Genomic DNA, 25,670 nt, shown 5'->3' with positions numbered 1-25,670 from the left:
GGGCCAGCCCCAGCAGCAGAACCAGCCTGCCCCGGTAACGGCGGCTGTGTACCGAGCGGCACGCTGCCTGCTACAGCAAGCGCCCGGGGGAAGCCTGGCCTGCGGCGGGCCCCAGAAAGGAACCACCCCACAACGGGCACTCAGAGAGGGGCGGAAAACGCCTCAAGCTCCATGCCCAGCAGAGAGGCACTACTGAAACAGCACACAGAGCCAGCCCCGGGAGGAATGAGCGCTCCGCCCCCCGCCTTCGCTTAGCGCCTCCGCCCTGCTCCACTTCGCCCCGCGCCCGCCGCGAGGGGGCGCATGGCAGCGCCAGCAGTTTCTCGCGGTGTCTCGCGCGGCTGTGACGTCCGGCCACGTGACGCGGCGCCGGCCGGGCCGCTCCGTGCGACTCAGGGGAGAGTACGCGCCACACCGGCACGAGAGGGGGCGCGGCGGGCGGGGCGAAGCGGGACCGAGGCTGAGGCGGGGGCGGGGGAGCTAGGGCCAGCCCGGGCCGGCGCTCCCCCGCGGCCCGCAGTGAGCCGCGGCCTGGTCCGCACGTGGGGCCTGGTCCCCTCCGGCACGCCCGGGCCGCTTCCGTTGCCGTGCACGCTTTCGCTCGGCGTCCACCGGCGGGGATGGCGCATAACAGCGTAGGATCCTCCGCCGAGCCGCCGCCCACCATGCCACCGCCGGAGTCTGAACCGGAGCCGGTGCCTGACTCGGTGCTGGAGCAGTGGCGGCAATACAACGAGACCGAGCGGCAATGGGGGTTGCGCCGCCGCTTCATCCTCCGCCACCTCCGCGGCTACCCTGGTGCCGCTATCGACCAGCTCCTGTCGCTCTCCGTCCTCTGGACCAACCACGTCTTCATGGGCTGCAGGTGAGGCCCGGGCGGATATCCCCGACACCGTGTTGTCGAGGGTGCTTGCACCGACCGGGCCTGAGAGAGGCCTTGGGGCGGTCCGGCCATTACCGGCCGCTCTGGGGTTCCCGTGCTGCTTGGCTCAATCTCGACTCCAGCTGCCTTTTGAAAAGTGACCTCAGAAGAGCTGGAACAGAAGGAGATGGTGCAGGAGATCCTCGGTTTCCGGACAGTTTTATTTCCTTGAATATGTGTGTATGTAGTCGTGCATGGAGTAAAGTAGTTCTTCATGTCCCACCCTGAGGACTCGCTAAACATGTGGTGTTGTGCTTTGTAATTTGAGAAGGTGGCCCTCTAAGCGTAAAACAGCCTGTACAATCCCCTTAAAGCTCAGTTTTTCTGAGACATAGTTCCTGGTGAGTGGAAGAGGTTTCCCTTCATCAAGTTTATGTTACCATTACAGAAACCGTTGTACCATAACTTGCAAGGTTGTGGGGATCTGCAAAAACGTCACCCGTGTCTCCACTGGCGCTTGGGATGTTGTGATTATTTTTAACTGGACGTAAGGCTTTAAAGACAGAAGCAACTGCTCTGCACCTAACTTCAGTAAACTCTGTGGTGACAGAGGAGCTTGTAAACGCTCCTTTGACTTTTATTAATGTTGCTGTCCCAAAGCCTCGTTGGACAATATTTTGTGTCGTTTTTGCAGTGCCAAGTCAGTATCTTTAAACGTAGATCTGCACATTCTCTTATTTTTTTCTTGTTCAAGTACTAAACTACTCTGTTCTGCAGCCACCAAAATTGAATGTAGTGTTAAACCAGCTTCCAATTCTAAAGCTTGAGTAGTATGTTAAAATTGAGTATGTCTTCTTAAGATACACTCTCTTTGGTCCATTAGCTCATCTTAATGTGTTTATGTGTTGTCTGAATGGAAAGTTGCCTCTGTGAGAGTGCTTTTGGGAATCAATGCCATAATAGAGGACGCTGATAACAGTGGTGAAGAACGATGTGGCAAGATCTCAAATCCTAGAAGATGCAGTTTAAGCCTGGAGGTGCTCATGCATTCCCTTGTGAACGTCTCCACCTGTGACTCTCAGGGTAGACATGAGTGATAAATTTAGGCCTGATGCAGTGCAGAGCCATTAGGAGTGAGGCTGTTTCCCGAAAGGTTGTGTTGTGCACTGACATGAATACACCATGGGCACAGGGAAGGCACTGTGCTGTTAAAGAGCAGTGGGCAGCTTTACTTGGAGCTGTCTGGGGAAGGGAGAGGACCCACAGCTTTCTCTGGAACTGTCTTCTGCTGCTTGGGTAGAGAGTTGCTGTTGCTATCAAGTGAATAGTTTCAGAGTTTGAGGAATTTTTATTGTTTTCTCTGAAGTATTTTGATTTTTGCATATGGGTTTTTGTGTCTGTGGTTGGTTGGTTTTGGTTTTGACATTGATTACTTGCTAGCTGAAGACAATCTGGTTATCAGAGTAAGTAGAATCAGAGTCAGGTGAAATCTGCTGGAGGATGATCTGGAGAATGTCTGTAAGGCTTAGAAAACTTGGTCTGTGAGGAAGGAGTTAAGTAACAGGATTCATTTAGTTTAGGGGTGGATGAGAGAAGCTGCATGTGTTCTCAGATATGTTAAAGGTGGCTGCAGAATAGGGAGAGGTGAAGCATTATGCTCCAGAGCTACTGAGATCAGGGTAAGAGATAATGTGTTGAAGTTACAGCAGGAGAGCTTATTTGACATTAGAGGCATGGGATTCTTCTGCCTCCATGTGCAGTGCCCACAGCTTGAAATTCCTAAGGCCAGGTTAGACAAGCATATGCTGGGACTGGTCAATACTCCTTTGGGCAGAAATCTGAACCCTGGATATCTCTATCCCTTGTGAAGAGTGACAGTTATGTCAAATCTAACCCTGCTGGGAAAGGGTATCATTCCTTATGTTCCCATGTACTGTACTCTTCTCTCTGTAAGCCAGAGAAAGGAACAGGTTCCCTGTTGCTTCCATTGGCAGGAGGATAGGGGTATCACCACTGTCCACTGCCTTTGGTCCGTTTTGGCAATGTCTTTTCTGAGGGCTGAGCTGTGCTGGGTGCCTGCAGGTGAAGCAGGGACTGCACTAAGTGTGTGCTCAGAGTTTTCACCCAGTAATTGAAATGGGTTCAATGTCTGCCTGGCCCTTTGAATCAGGAACAGGAAGGGCATTTCTTGAGTGGAGAGGGAGTAGATTTCCAGAGCAGTTGGAACAATAGTATTTAAAAGCTGGTGCGAGTTATTGAAGCACGGGCTGTGAGGACAGGTGTGGATTTGTGTCCATGGGCAGTGTGACCTGATGCTTCTGGACTTTTGAAGGTGAGCATGCCACAGAACAGGTGCAGTACTGCTTTTCTCCTTTCTGAACCACAGCGTGAAGTCAGAGACTAGGTTGAGGCTGTGTTCGTAGGCTCTCCTTGGTTAGAAAGGTTTGGGGTTTTTTCTTGTTCAGCTTCAGTGTGGCCTAAAAACCTGTTACAGATCCCTGCAGCAAGGGAAAAAAAGGTGGTCAGGGATGTAAGGCCAGGAGTGATGGAGATGTGTAGTGCGTGTCCTGCCTGCATGGAACTGTGAGCGTGCTGCAGCAGGGTCAGGATTTGCACAGAGCTAGTTACAGCCTCCTCACCTCTCTTGTGGCTGAGGGATTTCAAATGTGTTGGTTACAACTACCAAGCTGGAGATGAGTAGGGCTTTGTAAAGAGTGGTCGATAAAGGCTGAGCAGTGCCTTGGTCATCTGATGTCTGTGATTCCAGTATTGGTGACGTGGTTGCTGACCCAGACGAGACTTCAGTGCTAGTCAGTTGCTCCTGTACTTAGCTCAAGGACTCTCTGATGCCCACAGAGACTCCTCCATACCCTGTGTTCCTCGTACTCTGCCAGAGTTACAGTTTGACAGATAAGGTATTTTAATTTAAAACACTGTTGGTTTGGTGGCTGCAGGTTTCTTGTTCGCATATGGGTTCACATAGAACCAGGTAGCTGTTGTCAGGTGTGCAGGCTGTCTACCACCACTAAACAAGCTATGGCATGAGACTGGTTGTCAAGTCCCATGTTAATGCTCCAGCAAAATGAGGGGGAGCATCTCCCTTGCACCAGGTACTATGTCTTAGTTCTTGTTCTGCATAATAAAAGCTTGTATGTGTATGTTGCCCCTCCGGGACCTGTTCTAAAGTGCTTTGCCATTAAATCCACACAGATATGGCATGCAGGTCATGGAGAAGGTTCTCAAGATGGCTGAAGGCATTGATATTGGGGAAATGAGGTCATATGAGTTGGTCCCTGGCAAGACGCTAAAAAGACACCATTCTCCACCTGATGGTGAGTATCTGGCCCTGTGTCAAAGGAGACCTCCTTCCCTGTCACTGTTTGGTGGGAGCATGGGGACAGCAGTATGCCATGGGGCCACCTCCCAGACAGCCAGCACAGCAGACTAAAGAGAAGTGACTATGATGTATTCTGCTAGATCACAGCTGTTTCTCTTCCTCTACCCTCTTGTGGGATGGAAATAATTCATGCAGAGTTCTTTTTTTGCTTAAGAAAATAGGGGGTTTCGTTGAAATTACCAGGTAATTGGTTTTATCTAGGGATAGGGCATTGAATTTGAGTAATGAGATACCTCTGTGCCCTCCTTCACTGTGGTGAGAGGATGTTCCAAGCTGAGAAGGGGTTGTACCTGTGCATGGAGATAACAAACCTCTGCTTATTGATTCTGAGTTTTGACCTGCCTGGAGCATTGAGGGGAGGTAATTTTTTCTTTTTTTTCTCTCCCTACTGGGCCTGTGGAGGAGGAGTTCTGTGTGTGTCAGCCTGGTCCCATGGTACCAAGGGTCAATATTCCGGCTATAGCTTTTCCAGTGGAGGAAATGCAGCAGGCAGAGAGGGCTGGCAGTTCAACCTCTCCATTCGCTGGCTCCTCTCCAGCAGTGTCAGAGCTCCATGCTTTCTGTGGGCATGGGGGATTTGTTCCTGTGTGCAGGCGCAGTTAGGGATGCGAGCAGGCAGCCCTTTCTTTGTGAGGCAGCGTCAGGCTGTAGTTTGGCTATTTGAAACACAGATGGTCAGATGGCACGGGACTGCTCTAGGCTTGGGTATCATCTCTTCCTTTGCCAAAGTGTCTGCCCTTACTGTGACACCCAGTAGTCTTTCTGTGCTTCCATGTGTCAGCTGCAAAACTGAGAAGAATACTGCTTTGCTCCCCTGTTTTGTCTGTCTCTCAGGCAGCAGCTCTGCAGAGAAGGGTTCTCTATTGCATGTTACACAGACAGCATGCAGAGCTGTTCTGCTGGTGAGAGCCTTTAGGTGCTGCTGCAGTGCAATCATTGGAACACCAAACTGAGCAAAAAATGAGAACCTTGCTGTAATTCGTCAAGACTGATGGCTGAAGTATGTGATGTAAGAGCTTTGTCACCTGGCTTTAATGTGAAGGTCTGTTTGTGCATGCCAAATGTTGTTTTCATCTGCAGTGAACTAGGCTCTGATAAATATGCTGTAGTAGTGTGATGTCTAGACAGATGTGTTGTCTGACCTGTGCTGGGGCTGGATTAGGCAGCTCGTTCCAAAATGCTGAGGTGGCCTTTTGCTCCTCTGATGAAATTACACACACCTACCACTTCAGTGTGTGTGGGCTAAATCTTTCACAGGAGGAGTCTTGTATAACCCTCTTTGTAACGTAACACATTTCCTTATCAGCTGCTTGGTTCTCATTTTCTGCAGTAGCTGTGCATTGCAGGATATGCTGCCTCATTTGCATTTTTTTCTGGTTGAGAAACAAGAGGTCTACCAGTAATGTGTAATGGGGCCTCCCAGCCACTGCAGCTTGGGCAGATTGCTCTGTGTTTGGTATCCTTTAGCCCAGGGGAGTTATATTTACAGGAAATATGCTTCTGTTAACAGTGTCATTAACAGCCCTGTGTGTTTTGGAAAGAAGGGTTCACTATCACTGTGTTTCCCCATGAAATGGGAAGGCCTGAAGATAAAGTCATTTATGTGAGATCATCCTGCAGCCCTGTGGCAGCATCAGAGCCAAGGATTGAGTCCTGGTCTGGTGTTCTTAGTGGCCATAGTTTTTATTTGGTTTAGTAGCTTTGAAGGGATTAACTTCAGAAATGACTGGATGGGCTCAGTGGGCAATGGTGAGGGCAGAGCAAGTGCTTCAGACCCCAAATCCCTGTAACTGAATATGTGGAGATTTGTGCAGGGTAGTTATGGAGCTGGGAATACCACTGTGGTGACCTATACAGGAATGAATGGTCTTATTTGATCCATTGGGAATGTCTTTGGAAGGAAACCTTCTGGTTTGTGGCTAAGAAGTGGGAATCCTGTGTTCAGAGTCTGCAGGCTCCTCCTGGAGATCATTCTGTGAGAACATTGTCTCCCTGTCATGGCATGTATTGGTAAACTTACCATTTCTTCCACCCATAGGCCCAGAGCCAGAAGAGGTTGCTGAGCCACCCAAAAAGATGGTCCCCAGGTTCCGGGTGCGACCACGTTTTGAACCCATACACTTTGTCACCAGTGCTGAGAAGAATGACAAGAAGGAAGATTCTGTCAACAACCAAAGGCAGGAGGTGAACCAGGAGGCAAATACAAACAGCATAGCACAGCCAGTTGAAAACTGTACAAATTCCTTTGTGAGTGCACGGGAGGCGGATCCCCAGCTCTCCAGCTCAGCTGGGTTTGGCTCTGCTGGCCCAGCAGCAGCAGCAGCAGCAGCCAAGAAGGCTGTGAATAGTGTGGACTCTAGCACGAGCGGCACGTTGCAGGCTTCTGTTTCTCCTTCAGCTGCCCAGTCTGCATCAGAGACCTTCCCACCATCAGCTATAGCGCTGAAGCAGACTTTTATTGAGAAACTGTCAGCAGCTGTCTGGAAAAATCTTGCTAGCCCAGATACAAACACGGGGACTGAAAAAATTAACTTTACGTACCTTTTGACACGTTCAATTCAGGCATGCAAGACAAATCCTGAATATATTTATGTTCCTCTGAAAGAAATTGCCCCTGCTGACCTCCCCAAGAGCAAGAAGCTCCTAACAGATGGCTTTGCTTGTGAAGTGCGATGTCAGAATGTCTACCTGGCCACTGGTTACGCTGGCAGCAAAAACGGATCAAGGGATCGAGCTGCAGAGCTGGCAGTCAAGCTGCTGAAGAAGGCTGTGGAAGTTAGAGTTGTTCAGCGGAAGTTCAAGCACACCTATCACGAAGACTTGGTGGTGTGTGAGGCAGGCATGAGTCGCTCAGATTTCCCTCCTGCTCTCAAACCTCATGAGGAGTTTGTAGCTGCCAACAGGGACTGTGTCCCGATGCAACCTGGTACTGAATCTGCAAAAGGCTCCACTAATACCACCAAACACTGGACTAGTTTTGTCCTCACAGAGAATGCCAGCGATGCAATAGGGATCCTTAACAATTCTGCCTCCTATAACAAAATGTCTGTGGAGTATAAGTACGAGTTAATGCCCAACCGCTCGTGGCGCTGTCAGGTGTATCTGCAAGATCACTGCCTCGCCGAGGGGTTTGGCACTAAGAAAACCAGCAAGCATGCAGCAGCTGAGGAGGCACTGAAAATTCTGCAGAAGATGCAATCAAATATAGCAGCCATCAAAGTGACACAGGTTCAGAAAGTGGGCTGCTCGTCACGGGGTTCTGGGAGGAAGAAAGACCTGAAGGACCTCGTGATTTATGAGAACTCCACTAATCCAGTGTGTACGCTGAATGACACCGCCCAGTTCAACAAGATGACGGTGGAGTATGTCTTTGAAAGGATGACTGGCATGCGATGGAAGTGCAAGGTGCTGCTTGAAGATGAATTCATTGCAGAAGCAGTTGGACTGAAGAAATCTGTCAAGCATGAGGCAGCAGAGGAAGCTGTGAAAATCCTCAAAAAGACTCAGCCAACTGTTGTTAATAACCTGAAGAAAGGCACCGTCGAAGATGTCATCTCCAGAAATGAGATTCGGGGTCGATCAGCAGCAGAGGCTTTCAAACAGAAGATCAAAGAAGACAACATTGGGAACCAAATTTTAAGAAAGATGGGCTGGACAGGCGGTGGCCTGGGGAAGGACGGGGAAGGAATCAGAGAGCCTATTTCTGTGAAGGAGCAGTTTAAAAGGGAGGGACTGGGGCTTGATGTAGAAAGGGTGAACAGAATCGCAAAAAGAGATATTGAGGAGATCATCCGAAACTATGCACGCTCAGATAGTCACATTGACTTGACTTTCTCTAGGGAACTGACCATGGATGAGCGCAAGCAGATACATCAGATCGCACAGAGATACGGTCTGAAAAGTAAATCCCACGGGCAGGGGCACAACAGATACTTGGTGGTGAGCAGGAAGCGGCGCAAGGAGGATCTGCTAGACCAGCTGAAGCAGGAAGGCCAGGTTGGACATTATGAGCTTATTATGCCTCAGGCAAACTGAGGCCGGGTGTCCCATTTCACCAGAGTCTGGGCTTCCTGGATAATTGGATTAAAGAAAGAGATGCTGCATTGTTCTCCTGGTGGGTTATATTAACGCTGGAGTCTTCTACTGCGTTAATACTGTTGTTAGGTGATGAGAACTGACCGAGTTCTGTCCAAGTGTGTTAGCACAGCCCAAAAGCAGTAGTGCTGTCACTGTATGTGTCTTTGATATTACTTGTTCTTCACGTTTTAATAGTTTTGTAATAGCAAAAACACATGTCCAAGGGAAAGGAATTTGACGTCATTTAAAATTAATGGCTCCCTTATTCTTCTTGACCAAGGAAGGAAAAAGAAAAAAAACAAACCCTTTTTTTAAAAAAAAAAAAAAGAAAAAAAACAAAAGGAAATGAAAAACTGAGAAAATGCAGTCTGGGAGTGTAAACCTGTATGTAAAGTTGGTATTAATGACGACACAAATAAAATTTTATTTCTGGAAAAAAAAAACACCACAGGATTTGTCACACTTTATATAAAAAAAAACTATGAACACTGTGTTCATCCTTGAGGAATACAGACAGCAAGGTCTTGCCTGTGCTGTGTCTGGTTGTGGAGAGATGTCCTGCACCAGCCCAGCATTGCTGTTCTGCTCGCAGAAGTCCACCTTGAGCCTGCCAGACTCAGAGTGGCTGAGTGCACTTCAGTTGTCAGCATGTTGGACTGAGACCATGCCAGGGCGTTGCTCCTTGCAGCACTGCTTGATGTACAGATACCATGGTGAAGTGTGCCATAGGAACACTGGAGGTAAGTGCAGAGCCCACACTCAGAGATGCTCCTGTAGCTTCTGGGGACTGTTACATAACTTTTTTTTTTTTTTTAACTTTAAATATAAGCTCTCTAATCCCAAACAAAATCAAATCTGTGCCTACTTATTCCACTGCTCCATTACTGCACCTGTGCTTGTGTATGTCAAGGGCAATTCAGGAGTAAACTGTCTGGTGTTGCTCCAATGTGTGGTGTCTGTGGCATCTCTCCAGGACTGGCATGAGCTACCAGGAGGCTGGAGTACTCTCTATGCCAGAGAAGCAGAGACTGACCTCTGTCTGTGGTGTTCTGCCACCAGTTCCACAGGACGCTGCTCTAGGAGCCTTGGAGAAACGCTTGGTTTGTGCTTAGAAAGCAGAGGTTAGGAATTACCTTGGAAGAGCTGTGAGTGAGGTCTGGTTAGAGGTGCTGGGTTTTTCTGTCATCAGTAGGGCCTGCAGATGGTTCTTTAGCAAGAAGCCAGTCCTAGTGAAAAGTATTTTTGTCTGGGCTCCTGTGCTTTTTGTATCAGCTATCGTGGGTTTTTTGGTTGCCTGTATTTGCCTCTCTATCCTTTACATCCTCTAGCTGCTTTCCCACCTCATGCTCTCTTTTTAATTACTTTCAGCACTGAGGAAATGGTGACTGACTTGTACTGCTGAAGCAGAATATCCTGGTGATGTAGTTAGAGGCATTTCCATCCCATCACTGTGAAGAGGTTGCCCTGTCAGGTGAGAGCTGTTCAGGAAGAAGAAAGTGAGGGTTCCTTCTTCCTTGCCTGGATGGCTGCAGGAGTGTCTGCTTGCCTGGACAGCAGGAATTAAAACATGCTGCTGCTCTGTAGAAAAAATATCTGACAGTTACTTGTGAACTATGTTGGGGGGGTTGGTTTTGTTGTTTGCTTTTTCTATGTGTGTTATTCCCTCTACTTCTCAATCCTGCTCTCAAGAATGCTGGGCTCTTAACAGATGGTTATGTAGGAGTGGAAGAAGCCTGGTACTTTCTAGGCAGCTATTCCTGCAAGCAGGAGCACAGCTCTCCCTCCCTCACTTGGCTCTTCAAAGCTGGGTGATGCTGAGAAACGCAGCAAGAGCCCCACTGCAGTGATCAGGATGAAAAATACCTCTGGGCAGGGGGGAGGGCTGGCTCAATGTACCAGTACCTCAGCAGGGGTAGCTGCCTGGTGTGAGACTGTGCAGGGCATTGCTTTTCCTGTCCTGGGTAGCAGCTGGCACTTTTGGCCACCTATCTCTGCCACATGTGGAACCTCTGTGCAGGGCTCATCTGTGGTCCTTCTCTTCAGCTGGTGGATGCAGATTTGGGTGACATGTTTGAGCTAAAGCATCACCAGACTTCTCCAGCCCCAGGTGTTTCTGTGGGTGAGGGTTCTGGAGAGCCAGCACGTGGGTTAAAAGGAAGTTAGATGAAGGCCCTACTAAGGGGACTATAAAGGTAGGGGTGGGTGGTGACATGTTTTGCAGCTTTGTGCTGCTCTTGTTTCTAGTTACCTTATTTTTCTTGTTTATTGTGGTCACTAAAAGGCAAGACATATAAAAATGGCAGGACTGATATGGGAGCTTCTGTGACATGAGAACAACTTGGTCCCTTCAGAAAGAGGTCTGCTTGCTGGTACAGAGCAGCACAAATGGTGAAGATACGCTTGGCTGGCTTCAGCAGTGCAGGGGGTATGGTTGGACTGAGAGGTCTTTTTGACTCTGGTCTGTAACTTGGCTGCAATTTAGGTGCTTGTTGCTTGACTGGCTCTGAGCTGGGAAGGTCTTGCACAGGAAATGCTTAAACTCATTTACATGAGGCAGACTGGTGCCATCCTGCCTTCTCCCTGTACACCACTGGAGCCAGTGGGCTTTAGGAACATGAGCACATGTAATGTAGATGGGACTTCAGTGGTAAAAGACTGCCCCATGTCTCAACATGAAGCCTGCTCAGGGTTTATGAGCTGGTGTCACACCAGGTAAAAAATCCTGATTTAATTTTTGAGGAAGCCCAGCAACTTCTATCTTAATTGCAGAGCTAAGCAGCAGTACCAGCTTTTGTTATGTGTCAATTATTTCCAGTCCTGCTCTCCCCAACATGAAACAGGAGAAAAATAAACACAGTTCCTGTACCCATTCATTACTAAGCCCATTCAGTTGCTGTAACTAACTCATTGTAAGCTCCCCTTTCTGTTCACTCGCAGGCAGGCACAAGAGTGCTGGACTTCCTGCAGGTGCTGTTTTTGCCAAGACTGATGCCTGTTCCTCCTTTCTCAGCTAGTTGATCCTACCCCATCTTGCCTTCTGGCAGGAAGAGCCGTTTGTTACCCCCAGACTACCCCGGCACAGCTTCTAACCCAGCACAGCCACTGCCCAGGTGGCCAGAAACTAGTTCACAATCCTACTATAAGGGTCAACCTGGAGCTTGAGCCCACACCAGCCTCTTGTCCTCCCAGTTAAAATAACCACAGCTGTACGCCTCTTGCCTATTTATACAATAAGCACTAAGGTTACACTTTATTTACAAGTTCGAAAAATGTACAGTTTCTTACATGGGTTACTTGTGCAAAGTTAAACTTCTTGACTAACAGACCAATGTGCACACAAAAGACACTGGAACAGTGGACAACACGATTGTAGGTTTCATCCCACACTGCTGCTGAAGGTACTGTATCCAAATGTACAAACTTAGCCTTACAAAAGAAGTGAGTCTGGACTTAAAAATGTTTTGTTTTTTTTTCCTCAGAGTTGAAAAAATACTTTCATAAAACTGAGGGAAAACTCAAGCATGCAGCAGTAGCTCACAAACCACAGAGTAATCTACAAAGAGCAGAAACTGCAGAGACTCGCCTGCCCCATGCTTTATTGAAACTTTCCACAAGGCAAAGTTGGATCCCAAAGAACTTATCTTCCTCAGCTAATGGTAAGGGGCAAGAGAAAGACACCAAAGGAGAGTGAGTCCAGCACTGGAACACTTCAGGTTTTACCTCTTTCTTCCTCAGTGTGGAAGGCCTTTTGCTCAGAGTACCACAGCTTTTGTCCAGTAACAGGGGCCAGGACTATGGAAACACTGAGCAGTCTCTGTATGCATGTCTTTTAAAATAAAATAAAAAAAAAAAGAGGGGTTGTTTCTCACCCTAAGCAAAGTTCAAAGTACCACAACTGTAGTGATTTATGTATATCTGTACATAAATCTTGCATGTGAAGTGTGTAACTAACTGGCACTCCACAGTCTTACTAAATATTTGAATTGGAATCAATTTAAGAGTTGTGTTGTTTGGGGTTTTTTGTGTAAGCTGTGGATAAACCAATACAAAAGGGAAATGAGGTTTTCTTTACTCAGTACTTACAAATGCAGTGGGGTCTAAACCAATAGTAGAGGTAAATGACCAGCCTGGAAACATCAGCACTTTAGTTAATATCAGTTAAAAAATGTGTATGTATATAAACATCCCTTTTATCAAGCTACACATAAGCATCACTGTGTATAACACAATTACAATTAAAAGCTTAGTGTACACTACAGAAATGCACAATACTGCCCTAAGACTGGAGAGAGACCACAGAAAATGAATTCAGCATCAGTAACTCTTTTGCAAGTAACCCAAGTACAGAACATTTGACTTCAAAGTGGGTGCTTTCTGATGTCCAAGGAGAAGAAGCTTCAGCAAGGGAGGGTGGCAACAGCACAACAGCTATTCTGCTTTCAAAGTAAATGCTAGGAGGAAAAAGATGACTCGGACACTTTGTTTATTTTCCTCATCAGAGTGTTCATTTGCATCATCCTGGGTCAACAGTCACGCCAGCTCTGTTCTACAATTGCAGAAACCCGTTTTTCATATTCCCGCTTATTCTCTTGGTATAGCTGAGCTGCCTGGCTGTTTGCTGGGCTGTTAGGGTTCGGCTCATCCAATAGAGACTGTGCAAAGAGAGAAAGATTCTTAGGCAGGTGAAAGCATGAGCAGTTCTCCAACATATTCCTTCAACTGTCCTCACTAAGAAGATGCAGAAGTTAACCCAGAGACAGGCACAGCACACTGGGTTACTGCACTTGTGAGTTACTGGGAGCGTCTGCTATTGCTCTCAACTCTCAGCAGTGCAGGTGACTAACTGACAGAGAAGCAGTGACACAGGGCCCCAAGGAGAGACCACCTACTGCCACTGACTGGTCAATGTACAGCTGGGAAGTATTCACCACATTAAAGTAGAGCTGCTACACTGGCTGTCAGGAGGGGGAAAAAAAAAAAAAAAAGTGTTTCCCCAATTGTTTCTGTCCAAGCACCCCAACTTGTTCTGCCTTTTCACACAGTTTTTACCTGTATGGATGTTAAGATGGAGGAGACATCATAAGTAGGACTCCAACGATTCTGAAGAATATCCAGACATATACTACCATCTGCATAGACTAGAAAAGGTTTAAGAAGTTAGTAAATTAAAGTTGTACAGCTACTCAGCTTTTTCCTAACACTGTCTGATCCTGAAATCCTACACAATGACAAAAGTCAACAGTGCCCGAGACTGAAATCCAGCAATCAAGCCTATGGGTAGTGAAGAGGTGAAGCTTAATACTACTAGCTGCCTGAGGTATTTAACTCAACCCATTTATTCTTCAACATCAAGCTTCAATGTGACACTGCAACTACCACTATGGAAAACCATGAAAGATTTTAAGGCAAAAAAAAGATTAGGCTACCCACAAGTAAACCAAATAAAGAACACAATAAAGCTGGTTATGCACAAAGCTTCTCCAGAAACCTATCTGCAACAGGCAGTGCTCAGTCACCTTTCTCATGGCAGCTCTAGAAACCACTTCCCTCAGCACTGCACTGACATGCTTACTTGCTACATTTCAAAGCTTCCAGTGTTTCTTCACAAAGTTATTGTTTGTGTGGAGCCAAGGAATCCAGCTACCACCTCTACGGACCAAGGAAGGGGATCAATTAAACAATCAGACTATCACTGGCTAGAAGTGGAAACAAGCAGCACATTTCCAGGTGTATCATTTTGTGAAGAAAAGTGATAAAAGACAACTGCACTCAGCAGCTGTATGCTCTGTATGCAATACCTACAGAGAAAAGTCCACGGCACTGCTATTCGAGTATAAAAATATTCTTCTGTTTAGTAACAGGCAGTTGAGATACAAGAGTCTTGCCAGTACTGTGCTGTAGCACCTGCAGGTAAGTAGCTCCTTTCAGTGCCCCTTTCATTTCACATATTCCTCCTTACCATAACCACACAGGACCACACTGGTATTTTGCTGGTTTGTTAGATAGTGGCCACTTCTATAACAAATAGACCTACAGCACTATAGCAAGCTATAATTTAGAAGAAAAAAAGAAGAATGCAGCAGTGATTATATACTTACCATTTGGATGAAACATTTTAGAGACAAATCTAACAGTAGGTGGCTTATTCGGATATTCTTCTGTGAATTCTATTGTAAGTTTGAAAGTTCCTGGAGTTGGAAGAGAGAAATAACCTTTATTCAGAATTAATGTACACATGGGATGAGTAAATTACATCCCTCCACAAGCACAAACTGATACTCTTACACATGTATACTGGATATTGGATACAGATTGCTCAGTCCTACAATGATTCTTCTACTCTCTTCAGAGTTAATCATTAACTCTGAAGTCCCAGACATTACCTGTACCAGAGTACCTCCTGTGACTTGCTTCTGTTGCCAAAACCACCCTCCAGTCAGAAGGTTTGTGTAAGGAAGTAAATCTGCCCTTGAGGTTTTCTTCCACGAAGCCTAATCCCAGTGCACAGTGAAAACACCACAAGAGGGTGTAGAACCATCTGCGTAACTGGACATGATTTAATAAGTCCTTGAGACTGGAGTATGCTATCATGACGAGCACCTTCTTAATTATTTCCTGTTTAAATTTCAAGAAAATACATTTTTATCAACAACTCTTAAGGTAAGCAGGTCATATTGGAGAAAAGTAGCATTGAAAGCAGCATCCAAATCAGACAGTTTAAAGATCTGATCCTTTGCTTCACACTAGCCAGCCTTCCTTTGAGAAAGGCTGATCAGAGCAGAAACAGAAAACTCTGAAGTCCCAATCCAACTGTTCCAGCAGCCTGCACCAACATAACTTCTGGCAGCCCTGCTCCTCAGGCTATGACAATCTGAGAATATGAAGTCTGTCAACTAAGCTGCATAAATACAGGTGCAAGGGACTAAGCACTGCTAGTGATTCCATCAGTGACTATGGAACTCCACACACCCAAGCTTCTCTCTACCATAGCTATCACCTCAGACCAACCAATCTGGGTGTCATGTTATGAAGTTCCTAGGTGTGCTCAGAGAAAAACAGCTGAAGCACCTTTGTACAAACACAGCTCTCCTCTACTAGCAATATACCTTACAGTAACAGCTGGAACAAGCTGCCAGGGCACACACACTACCTCTTCTGGAAAGTCGTTCTTACACATCAAGTGACAGGTGTGTGTCCCCCAACAGAGTGCCCAAACTAGAACTCTGGGGCTTGGATATAAAGCTCATCCTGGCTTCCTCCTGTGACAGAGTTTTCCAGCCCTAGTATAATTAATGTGTTCCTTCATTTTGGCTTGCAAACATGCCAACAGTTGGTGACCAGACAAGAGATTTTCCAATTCCTTTTCTTTACGATCAGGAAGGATCTGTAGTATTTCCCAGGGACTCTTTCCTTTGTAAGGAGATAAACTGTAACATTGAGTTGCAAGAAATGAAGGTCATTGCTTTGACGTTGCAGTTTACATATGAAGACATGCTTCAGAGCGACCACAGCAGGAAGTCGCAAGACCCTAAAGATAAGTGTTTGCATGTTTGGTTTTTTCACTAGCAGACTGACAACAAGAGCAAAGAGTCAAGAGCATGCTATCTTACTGTAAAACAAAAGGAACAAGAGGAGTTCAAACTAGCAGAAGTCTGCAGTGGGGCGTTCCAGCTTTACTCCAGCTAATCCAGAGGTACAGAGCCAGATCTAAGATCAGCTGAAAGCCAGAAATGGAAAGCTAGTAACAAATTCTACCAGCTGCAAACATCAGCTCAGGAGCAACTTTCCTTCCCTGCACTGTAACAATCCTAAGCACTACTGACCCTTCAGAAACGAATGCTTAAGAGACTTGATTGATTAAAGAGACTCCCAGCTCTCCCTGCCCTGGTTCTAGTTCTCAGTATCCTTCTTACAAGGTAGGAAAGCAGGCACTTTCTGCCATGGCAGAGTGACTAAGCAAGCAGAAGGCTGAAAACTGAGCACAAACAATCAGATAGTAGAGTTCAACATGCATTCTTGAATGAATGCTATTCTGTAACACTGACTGAAATAGGAGCTGAGGGGGCAGAGAAGATGGCTAAAAAACAGGAACAAGGACAGTTTGGTCTTAGAACCCACTACTAAAAGGGAAGCTATCTGCCCCAGCAGGAACACAACAGCATTACTTTTCACACAAATCCAAACAAGTTAAGACAGCTTCCAGCTGCAGTATCTACCTACTCAAGTTTCCAAGTGGCATCTAGAGTGGCAATGGCTCTTTGAAAGCCATTACCACAGTAAGGTAACCACCTCACTGTTGAGTTTTATTAAAGGACAAATCCAGAGATTTGATGAACTGAAGTCCAAGGGTCATTCATAGTCAAAGCCCACACAAGTGAAACAGGTATCACAACACACACCATTTGGGATCAGGTCTTCAGTGTCCAATCTCTTCTCACTAATTTTAAAGCTTTCAACTGCTATTTCTTGCAGCTTACCCTAGGCAGCCAATTTTGAAATACAGTTACTGTCATTATTGGTATTAGGATCATTGCCAATATTGCAATATTCCCTTTGCTCTCTTGGACTTACCTTGTTGATCTGTATTCCCTACCTCAGAATGTGAGCCTCTCACACAGCTAACAGAAAACCCTTTCCGTGACCGATACACCAGCCCAAGTAACCCCTACCAGAGTATCACCCATGTCCCTGCCAGGCCCTTCTCACTGCAAGGAGCAGGAACAGCCCCCTCTGTTCCACTGCCTGTAAAGCAGGGATGATCGCTGCTTCTCCTGCATGGGGATACAGAATCCATGTTCCATAAGCAAGGAACAAACCATACAGACAGCAAATGCCTTGCTTTCTCTGCCCAAGGCTCCTACATGATCACAGCAAGGCAGGACACTACAATAGCTGTGTTACTTAACTCCCTCAAAGCCACGAATCCTGCACTAACCCCAATGTTATCATCCAGTTTCAGATAAACTGGTCTGAAAGACTGGGAGAACCTGGGTTTCCATCACTGTGACAGCACACACAGATTTCAGATGCCACACACACGTAGATTCTTAGAAATGTGGTGAATGGCAAAATGAGTATCTCCCAGGTCCTACTGCAGACACCTGCAATTGAATCCTCTTAAACCAGAAGATGGAAGTTATGCTGCTGATCTAAATTAGTAGTTGCTCCTAGGCCAAGGCAGCCTGCACCCTGAGTTGTGAAAACACCCTCTGAAGTCTGGGGGTGGAGGGTAGGGAGGGTTGTTAGCTGCATTATGCTGCACAGCAGGTAAACAAATGCGTCCGAACTTTGGGTTTCCAGTTCAGGCAAAGCTAGGAAAACTCAGAAGCCAAGACTGGAGAAGGGTTTCACCAGAATGAGGGTAAAGAACTGTAATTCTCACAGTGCTGAAATTACTGAACCTCTACTTTAACAGAAAATAATAATGGATAGGTAGATATTTCACATAGTTTAACAGAAAATAAATAAATAATAAAGCTCTTTCACAGGCAAGAAAGTATCTGAAGCCTTACAGCATCTTCAGGAAGTTAAAGAGCCTAGAACGAAAATACAAAGCAACTTCTGAAGAACACTGCCTTGCAACGGCTTCGTGGGAAGGATTAGAGAGCCCCTGAGTGTACCTTTGACTCACAAGGACCTGCAGTTACAGAAGAAGCCCACACTAAAAGCCCAATACTGTTAAATAAAAATTAATTTAATTTTACCTATGTTAAGCTAAACTGCACGTGAACTGTACTGCTCTACTCACTTAATGGAAAAGCACAGCTGAGGCACCAACACACCCATATCTCTAGGCACCACTTAGTATTTTGTTATCTCACACAAGGTAAGATATGTCCCAGAGAAAAGGAGATAAGCATATCCTGCCACACAAGACATATCTGTTTTCCTGAGCACATACTGTGAAAACACACACTTTGCTATGAAAAGAGCAATCCATCACACCCCAAGATTATATTATTAGATCAACCAAAGCAGTAGGACAGCAGCAGCAGACTCAAGCATCTGTTTGAACTTCAAACTGCTGCAAGTGCAACATGTCCTAAGTATCTGAGATAAAGACACAATACTGCCACAGTGGAAAGCACAGAGGAAATCAGTATGTCAGGAATCTCAAAAGTAGTCTCCAACCTTCTGCATCTAAAGGAAATCTATGGAAAAAAAGCCCTTATAGCATCTGTTAACCCCACACTGAGCCAGACAAGCTTGACCATGGAAACAACCTGCATTTTAGCGCACAGCAAGGAGATGACTTTCTGCTCCAAATAGTGAATCACTCCATTAGTGGCAGTGCACCAAGAATCTAAGCAGCTCTAACAAAACTCACGCAAGTTTAAGGGGTCCTTTCTTTAAGGCTTGTGAGGTAACAGAATACCTTTAGTCTGTCTGTCCAGTTATGTGATGCTATGGAATACTCAAGTTCTAAATATTGGACATCTGAAGCAACTATTATAGCAAGTTTCTTAACTAATCAGATGCATTAAAAAAAAAAAAGTATAACTGAAGACTTGAAGTTTCCTTAGGACTGAAAACCCCAGAAGAATCTGGAATTTTCAAGCATGCTCACAGGTGCTACCTCTGAGGATAAACAAGACACAAAGGAGTTAGCCAAGAACAACATAAGAGTTAAAGAATTTTTCCTATGCTTTTGTCATGAGTCATGGAGATCTAGGATTAATTATAGCTTGCACTGAAAGTATCTTTTAAAAAAAGCATCACTGATTTCAATTAAGACAGTATTTCATGTCTAACAAGTTTTCGCTAAGACACTGAAATATTCATACAGCACCAATAAAGCTGTAACAGACAGTAAGGCTAAACAGAAATTATGGACACATGTATGTTACAAGGACCTACTCAGTCAGCTTCTAAAGGTAACAAGTACTTTTAATTTAACACTGAATGATACCTATTGTACCACAGTGAAGTAGATGCCAAGAAAAAGAAACAACAAAAAAATCTGTTCTGAACTTCCTCAAACATTCAGCCTATTATTTCCTACTTCAGCTGACTCACATTGGGACTTATTTGCAAAACACCTCCAACATCAGAAAAAAATCAAAACAAATGGCAATGGCTCTATACCAAATTTTCAACAGTTTTCCAAATATAAGTGTCCCTAAAAACATGATCCAGGATTCAACCGAGAAGCTTGGAGATCCTTAAAATGGCACATTAAATTAGGCTTAGGATAGTCAGATTTAGTGATTACAAGCAAGCCCCTACAAGCTAATTTGTGTGTTTCTGTAAATCAGCATAGCAATTTAAATCTAGAACACTTCCTTAAGAGGATTTAAAAAAAAAAAAAAAAAAAAAAAAAAGATTTACGCAAGTCCAGCATATGGGTGCGTGGTCTGGTGAAATGCACCCGTGTCCCTGCTCCATCCACAGGCCCACACCTGTTGCAAAGTCCACGGCACTGACAGACCAAGGCCGTGTCAAACTGCAGCCCTTTACCCCAAGAAAAGCCAAACACTGGTCCCAGGTGTAGCCGCACTTACCGTCCTCGAAAGGGGTCCCCTCGGGCCTAGAGGAGGAAAGAAGCAGAGCACAGAGTTACCCCGCGGGCTGCCCAGCTCTAAGCCCCTCCCGGCGGCAGAGAAACAGCGGGCCTCGCGGCCTGCCGCCCCCCGCTTCCCACTCCTGCCCGACTCACCCGAAGATGACGGCGTTCCATACCATAATGTTGTTCTCGGAGGGGGCTCCGCTCACCCCGGCCGGGGGATCCTCCTGCAGCCTGCGGGACACAGGGAAGGCTGACGCGCTGGCCCCGCCGCCCCCATGCTGCCCCTCGTACAGCCAGAGGCCGCCGCTGCGCACTTCGCGTAACCCAGGCAGGTACCTACCCGCCCCTGCGCCAACAGCGTAACCCGCCAGCAGGCAGCGTCAACCAGCGCTACGCAATTAGCGGAGCGCGCCCTACCCCGCCGCCATGTTGAGCTGCCCCCCCTCTTTCCCCGGTAGAGACGGGCCCTTCGTTGTCCTCCCGCCCGCCCCTTTCCCCTCAGCCAGTGGCCTCGGTACCTCTTGAAGTCCCGCATGAGGCGCCTACGGGCCGGAGTGGACATGGTAGGCTCAGGGTTATAGATCACTCATACACTATCAGAGGGATCACGGGGAGCCCAGGAACGGCGGCGACGGCAGCAGCAAGCTCCAACTGAGGCAACGGCAACGCTGACGAACAGGAGCGATCGCGGCCTCTACCACTGAGCCAGACGCAGGGGGGGAAAGAGCCTAAGCTGCACCGACTCCTGCGCCGGCTGCCCGGCGATCCCGGGATGTACCAATGGCGCGGGGAGAGGGGCGGAGCCGGATGTCGCTGAGCCCCTAGCCCAGCCGCTACCACTGCGGCGCGGGGGCGGACGAGGGTGGAACGGGGCCGGTGACGTCATGCATGAAGGACCGGCACCGCCCCCAGGCACAGAAATGGCGGCGGGTGGGGGCCAGCGGCTGAGACGTTATTGCGGGCTGCGCAGCGTCCGGTGACGTCTTCTGCTTTCGCTTGTGTCGTGTTTTAACTTAAGCTAGAAACTCCGTCCCGCGCAGCCGCTCGCTCGCTCCTCCCGAAGGGAGGGAGGAAAGTACCGGAGAAGTGGGTTAAAATAAATCAGTTTAGTTAAAGCAGTTAAAGCAAAAGCTGCGCACGCAAGCCAAGCAAAATAAGGAATTAATTCCCCACTTCCCATCGGCAGGCAGGTGTTCAGCCATCCCCAAGAAAGCAGGGCGTTATCACACGTAATTTGGGAAAACAAACGGCATCACTCCAAATGTCTCCAGCTTTATATTGCTGAGCATGACGTCATATGTATGTGATATCTGGTCAGCTGGGGTTAGCCGTCCTAGTTGTGTCCCCTCCCAAGTTCCTGTCCATGCCCAGCCTACTCGCTGGCGAGGTGGTATGAGTAGCAGAAAAGGTCGTGACTCTGTTTAAGCACTGCTCAGCAGTAACCAAAATATCCTCACGTTATCAACACTGCTTCCAGCACAAATCCAGACCACAGCCTCTTACCAGTTACTGTGAAGAAAATTAACTCTACCCCAGCCAAACCCAGCACAACCTGCTATGCTGCACTTCTGATTCCACAGAGAGCTTTTTCCAAGGGAAAATAATCTATTCTCTCCCCTTCTTTAATAGCTTGTGGGAGTGAAGAATTCTCTTTGTTGTTGTCTAGAACAGATTGGGCGGGCCCAGTTTTCTATCCTAGCCTTGATTGTACCTTCATACAATATAGCCATGTGGGGAAGTGGCTTCAGGAAAAGACACAGCATGAAGCCCCACTGCCTGTCACAGAAGTTGAAAGAAAGTAATAAAAATCTGCTGTCGTAGCTGCACTAATGTATGCTGTTCTTGCCCTTTCCTGCTCTTACCCAGCCTATGCAAGAAGGTACATGTCAGCTCTTGGTGCTTGTCTTGAGAGGACTTTGTTCAGAGCTGTGCCTCTGGGTACACAAAAAAATTGCCATTCCCTGGCTGATGATGGGACCGATGGAACTGGACAGAGCTGCCCAAAACGGAATGCAAAAGGAAATGGTTTCTTGCAGTTTGGAGCCCCTCTGTGCCGAATTCAGCCGAGCTTGTTTGTGAAATGATGTAAGGCCTAAATTTTGCCGTTATCATTTGCGTTTAATTCAGATCATACTGTGCTATCCTGAGGGGCTGGGAAGGGGGTTGCCTTAATCCCCTCCGGTGCACACCAACATCCCCCGCTTGCCTTGTAAGGAGGAACAACAGCTTTTTGAAAACGTACCGAAACCACAGCCACCAGGGCGCAAATGGACGCTGCTCCGTGACAACACCCCCCGAGGCTCTGGGAGAGCGGGCGGAGCTGCCGCTGCGGAGGCCGGGCCTGCGGGGAGGCCGCGCCCCGGCGCCGCCATGCCGAAGGTGGTGTCGCGCTCCGTCGTCTGCTCCGACACCCGTGACCGTGAGGAGTACGACGATGGGGAGAAACCGCTTCACGTTTACTACTGCCTGTGCGGGCAGATGGTGCTGGTGCTGGGTGAGCTGCGGGCTTGGGGCAGGCAGCGGGTTGGGAGCAGGCCGTGGGCCTAGGACAGGCCGTGGGCGGATAGCAGGCGGGGAGCGGGCCGGGGGCAGGCGGTGGGCTGGATGGAGGCTGCGGTCTTGGGGGCGGGCGGCGGGCCCGGCGGTATTGAGGGCTTGGGAAGCGCGGGAGGCGGTTGCCCGTCCCGGCCCCTCCGCCAGCCCGGCCCTGCCGCTGTCCCGCAGACTGCCAGCTGGAGAAGCTGCCGATGCGGCCGCGGGACCGCGCCCGGGTGATGGACGCTGCCAAGCACGCTCACAAGTTCTGCAACGCGGAGGAGGAGGAGTGCGTCTTCCTGCGCAGGTGGGCCGCGGCCGGGCCTCGGCCTCTGCTGCTCCTCATTCCTCTGAGAGCCCCTCCACGGCCCGGGGAAAGGGCTGCCCTGGTCTGTCCCTCCCTCTGCACGCGGGAGGGCTCCATCAGCCAGGCACCGGTGCTTGCTGTCTGTTCATGCTCTTCCTCTCTCCCCTAGACCAGAAGGCATAGAGCGGCAGTTCAGAAAGAAGTGTGGCAAGTGAGTGACCGCAGCGGCATGGTAGTGACGCTTAGAATCTGTGAAGTAACAGTAAGAATCCAGAGTCTGCATTTCCTTACAGCCACATGTGCTTCTGTTTCCAGGTGTGGACTGCTGCTCTTTTATCAACATCAACAGAAAAATGCTCCTGTGACATTCATTGTTGATGGTGCTGTGGTCAAATTTGGACAGGGTTTTGGGAAAACAAACATATATACTCAGAAACAAGAACCTCCCAAAAAGGTAATTTGCTTTAGAGAAGTAAAAAGGATATCTCTGTTTTTCAGAAAGGTGTGGTAAAATCACTTCATGTCAGGGGCAGAAGACAGAAAAAAAAGAACCTCTAAACAGTAACTCAGTTTGGTGTCTTTTCCCTGTCTGCCTTCAGTTTTCATTTACAGAGGTCACTGCAGCTTGGATTTCTAGCAGTAAAGGAAGGCAAAATAAACTTGAAAACCTAGACTGTGTCTAGGCTCAGTTACCAGAAAGTTTCCATTTGTAAGTAGGTCAGAGTGGTAGTCTGCATAGTGAGTCTCAAAATGTGTTCTATCTGTTATGTATCAGTGAGTTTGCTTCTGATAATGACAGCTCTAAGCCCAGAATCACTGGGGATAATTCTCCTTTTCCACCCACAGAGTTCAGGTAATCTTAATGACTTGCATGAGAAGCCTTCAAAGCTTTGGAGGGGGGAAGTGATGCCTAGTGACACCACTGTTGCCATGGGGTAACAAAATACTCTGCTTCTCACCCAGGTGATGATGACCAAACGGACCAAAGACATGGGCAAGTTCAGTTCTGTCACAGTCTCCACAATTGATGAAGAAGAGGAAGAGATTGAAGCGGTGAGTTGTCTGTTTTTGATGGCAGTCACATTTGAACTGGACAGCTGTCTCAATCACCGGTCAGAGCCAGCCACTGTCTCACCTTTTGAGATGAGGTGGTGCTACTTTGGGGTTTGCTGTTGCAAAGTGCCATTGTATGTGTTTCAGAGGGAGATTGCAGACTCCTATGCACAGAATGCAAAAGTGATTGAGAAACAGCTGGAACGCAAAGGCATGAGCAAAAGGAGGCTACAGGAGTTGGTGAGTGTTTTCTTCAGTGCTGAATGCAGATCCCTGACGTCTGTTGGTTTTGTACGCAAAAATGTATTGCAGATAGGACTAGTATAGAGAGGTCCTGGTAAAGTCATAGATAACTTGCAGCTTTGTGAGGATGACTTCTCCTTCACAGATTTTACAGAGACCTTTTTCTAGTCCTCCTGAACTTAAAATTGTATGCAGTTACCTTTAGAGCTACCTGAAGAGCTGCCAGCAGAACTTTTCAGGGAGGCTTTCCATGACTTGTTGGACAAGGAACTAGGGAAAGGAAAACTAGGCCATGGCGTTGCCAACCAGAGCACCCCTAGTATTGTGCCCTCAAGCCTGTTTGGCAGAATACGGCTTTGCTGTGAGGTGTCAGGGCAAGCTAAGGCTCTTGTGGAGGACCTGCCAGCTCAGCTGCTACCAGAAGGGTCACTTGAAGAATTAATGACAAGAATATCACAGCTGATCTTACCTGCTGTGACAGGAGAGTTGTAGAGGGAAGGGGGGGGAAATGTGCAGCTTCTACTTGCCTCCTTTGCAGTTAGTCTTGGGCTGTATGATTTTAAAAGTGGTCCTTGTTCTATACCTCAGGGGAGGAGGGACTCAGCAAAGAACTTGAGCTACTCTTGCTCCTGGTGTGAAAAGCTTGCAGTGGTCAGACAAGAATACCAAACCTCAATGGAGCACTGAAGGGAAACTTATCCAGATGTGATTTCATTCTATCTTGATTTTATTTATCAGGCTGAGTTGGAAGCCAAGAAAGCCAAGATGAAAGGGACCCTCATTGATAACCAGTTCAAATGAAATGTTGCATGTCTGCTGGGTATTTGGAGACAAGAGAAGGCTACCAGGAGCTATTGCAGATCTGTCAACAAAGCAAAAGTATCAGACAATGTTCAAGAGTAACATGCTGCAACCAGCTTAGAAGATTAGTAGTACCTCTGTCATAAGTGTTACTCTGGTACCGATTTTTGTAACTCCAATGGCACAGGACACTTCGCTGAAACCAGTTCGCTACAGACCCAGTGTTATGAGCAAGCTCTTCCATACAGATTATTTGCTTTTGGGAAGATCTTTACTGGGTGCCTTCCTGAGCTCAGTGCACTTTAGATACCTTTTTATTTTATCAGTTTTCAAGTGTGTAAGACTTCCATAAATGTATTAAAACAGTCAAAAGAATTGTTCCAAAAGTAAGCTCTGTGCCTGTTGTTCATTTTGTTATTTTAAATGTATGCACAATGTGCAGCAGCTTGAAAGATAGCCCATTCCAACACACTTTGGAACGACTTGGATGCAAGGCTTGTGGATCATGCTGCTGCTCACCCTGACCAGCAGACAAGCTATCAAAGGTAGCCAGCACATGCTTGGCTGCAGCTCGAGTCTTAGCTTCTATTGAACATGGGAAGTCTGCAGTTGCACAGAATCAGTATCTGATACAAGAACATGAAATCCAACCCTGTTTTAAACTACTGAAAACAAACCCCACCTGTTTATTATGCCACTACTGAGTACAAAGATAGAGTTGGAAGATACTGATAGGTTGGTGATAATTTAAAGTAGAATACAATTGCACTTCTGACCTAACCCATTCTGCAGAACAATACTGATATTCAGAGATGTAAAATGTGAAGAAGGAAAAATTCTTTAGAATGCACTGACCACTAAGGACTTGGATAAAAACAGCATTAAAAAT

General features: G+C 47.2%; 3 protein-coding genes across 7 annotated transcripts; 2 read left to right on the top strand and 1 right to left on the bottom strand.

Annotated features, from left to right (window-relative positions):
- The first annotated feature begins 665 nt into the window (after window positions 1–665).
- On the top strand, window positions 666–8,634 carry NKRF (NFKB repressing factor). Of its 2 annotated transcripts, none has more exons than XM_054388508.1 (3): window positions 666–865; window positions 4,073–4,194; window positions 6,298–8,634. In XM_054388508.1, the coding sequence occupies exons 1-3, from the start codon at window positions 666–668 to the stop codon at window positions 8,292–8,294; spliced, it is 2,319 nt and encodes a 772-aa protein (XP_054244483.1). In that variant the 3' UTR covers window positions 8,295–8,634. The 2 variants fall into 2 exon arrangements, with proteins under 2 accessions (XP_054244483.1, XP_054244484.1); XM_054388509.1 differs by lacking the exon at window positions 666–865 and adding an exon at window positions 899–1,102.
- Window positions 8,635–11,984: 3,350 nt separating this feature from the next.
- On the bottom strand, window positions 11,985–20,607 carry UBE2A (ubiquitin conjugating enzyme E2 A). Of its 3 annotated transcripts, XM_054388874.1 has the most exons (6): window positions 20,361–20,607; window positions 19,993–20,073; window positions 19,838–19,863; window positions 14,435–14,524; window positions 13,386–13,474; window positions 11,985–12,988 (listed from the first exon to the last, which is right to left on the bottom strand). In XM_054388874.1, the coding sequence occupies exons 1-6, from the start codon at window positions 20,402–20,404 to the stop codon at window positions 12,860–12,862; spliced, it is 459 nt and encodes a 152-aa protein (XP_054244849.1). In that variant the 5' UTR covers window positions 20,405–20,607; the 3' UTR covers window positions 11,985–12,859. The 3 variants fall into 3 exon arrangements, with proteins under 3 accessions (XP_054244849.1, XP_054244850.1, XP_054244848.1); XM_054388875.1 differs by lacking the exon at window positions 14,435–14,524; XM_054388873.1 differs by lacking the exons at window positions 19,838–19,863; window positions 19,993–20,073; window positions 20,361–20,607 and adding an exon at window positions 14,720–16,184.
- A 1,605-nt stretch (window positions 20,608–22,212) lies between these two features.
- Window positions 22,213–24,906, top strand: STEEP1 (STING1 ER exit protein 1). Of its 2 annotated transcripts, XM_054388559.1 has the most exons (7): window positions 22,213–22,336; window positions 22,567–22,684; window positions 22,854–22,895; window positions 23,000–23,138; window positions 23,648–23,737; window positions 23,885–23,977; window positions 24,719–24,906. In XM_054388559.1, the coding sequence occupies exons 1-7, from the start codon at window positions 22,213–22,215 to the stop codon at window positions 24,779–24,781; spliced, it is 669 nt and encodes a 222-aa protein (XP_054244534.1). In that variant the 3' UTR covers window positions 24,782–24,906. The 2 variants fall into 2 exon arrangements, with proteins under 2 accessions (XP_054244534.1, XP_054244535.1); XM_054388560.1 differs by lacking the exon at window positions 22,854–22,895.
- The last annotated feature ends 764 nt before the right edge of the window (window positions 24,907–25,670 follow it).

Source organism: Indicator indicator, chromosome 17, assembly GCF_027791375.1.
Source record: "Indicator indicator isolate 239-I01 chromosome 17, UM_Iind_1.1, whole genome shotgun sequence".
NCBI lineage: Eukaryota > Metazoa > Chordata > Aves > Piciformes > Indicatoridae > Indicator > Indicator indicator.
The sequence above is the reverse complement of the archived record's forward strand: the minus strand, read 5'-3'. Positions and strand labels throughout refer to the sequence as shown.

What these genes read in the sequence shown, in the direction of transcription:
- NKRF (XM_054388508.1), top strand. Translation starts at nt 666, where the DNA reads ATGCCACCGCCGGAGTCTGAACCGGAGCCGGTGCCTGACTCGGTGCTG. An exon ending in CACGTCTTCATGGGCTGCAG is followed by an intron (nt 866 to 4,072) that starts GTGAGGCCCGGG and finishes AAATCCACACAG; the next exon opens with ATATGGCATGCAGGTCATGG. An exon ending in ACACCATTCTCCACCTGATG is followed by an intron (nt 4,195 to 6,297) that starts GTGAGTATCTGG and finishes TTCCACCCATAG; the next exon opens with GCCCAGAGCCAGAAGAGGTT.
- UBE2A (XM_054388873.1), bottom strand. Translation starts at nt 14,927, where the DNA reads ATGATAGCATACTCCAGTCTCAAGGACTTATTAAATCATGTCCAGTTA. An exon ending in TAAAATGTTTCATCCAAATG is followed by an intron (nt 13,475 to 14,434) that starts GTAAGTATATAA and finishes AACCTTTTCTAG; the next exon opens with TCTATGCAGATGGTAGTATA. An exon ending in CCATCTTAACATCCATACAG is followed by an intron (nt 12,989 to 13,385) that starts GTAAAAACTGTG and finishes CTCTTTGCACAG; the next exon opens with TCTCTATTGGATGAGCCGAA.
- STEEP1 (XM_054388559.1), top strand. Translation starts at nt 22,213, where the DNA reads ATGCCGAAGGTGGTGTCGCGCTCCGTCGTCTGCTCCGACACCCGTGAC. An exon ending in GAGTGCGTCTTCCTGCGCAG is followed by an intron (nt 22,685 to 22,853) that starts GTGGGCCGCGGC and finishes TCTCTCCCCTAG; the next exon opens with ACCAGAAGGCATAGAGCGGC. An exon ending in AAGAGGAAGAGATTGAAGCG is followed by an intron (nt 23,738 to 23,884) that starts GTGAGTTGTCTG and finishes TATGTGTTTCAG; the next exon opens with AGGGAGATTGCAGACTCCTA.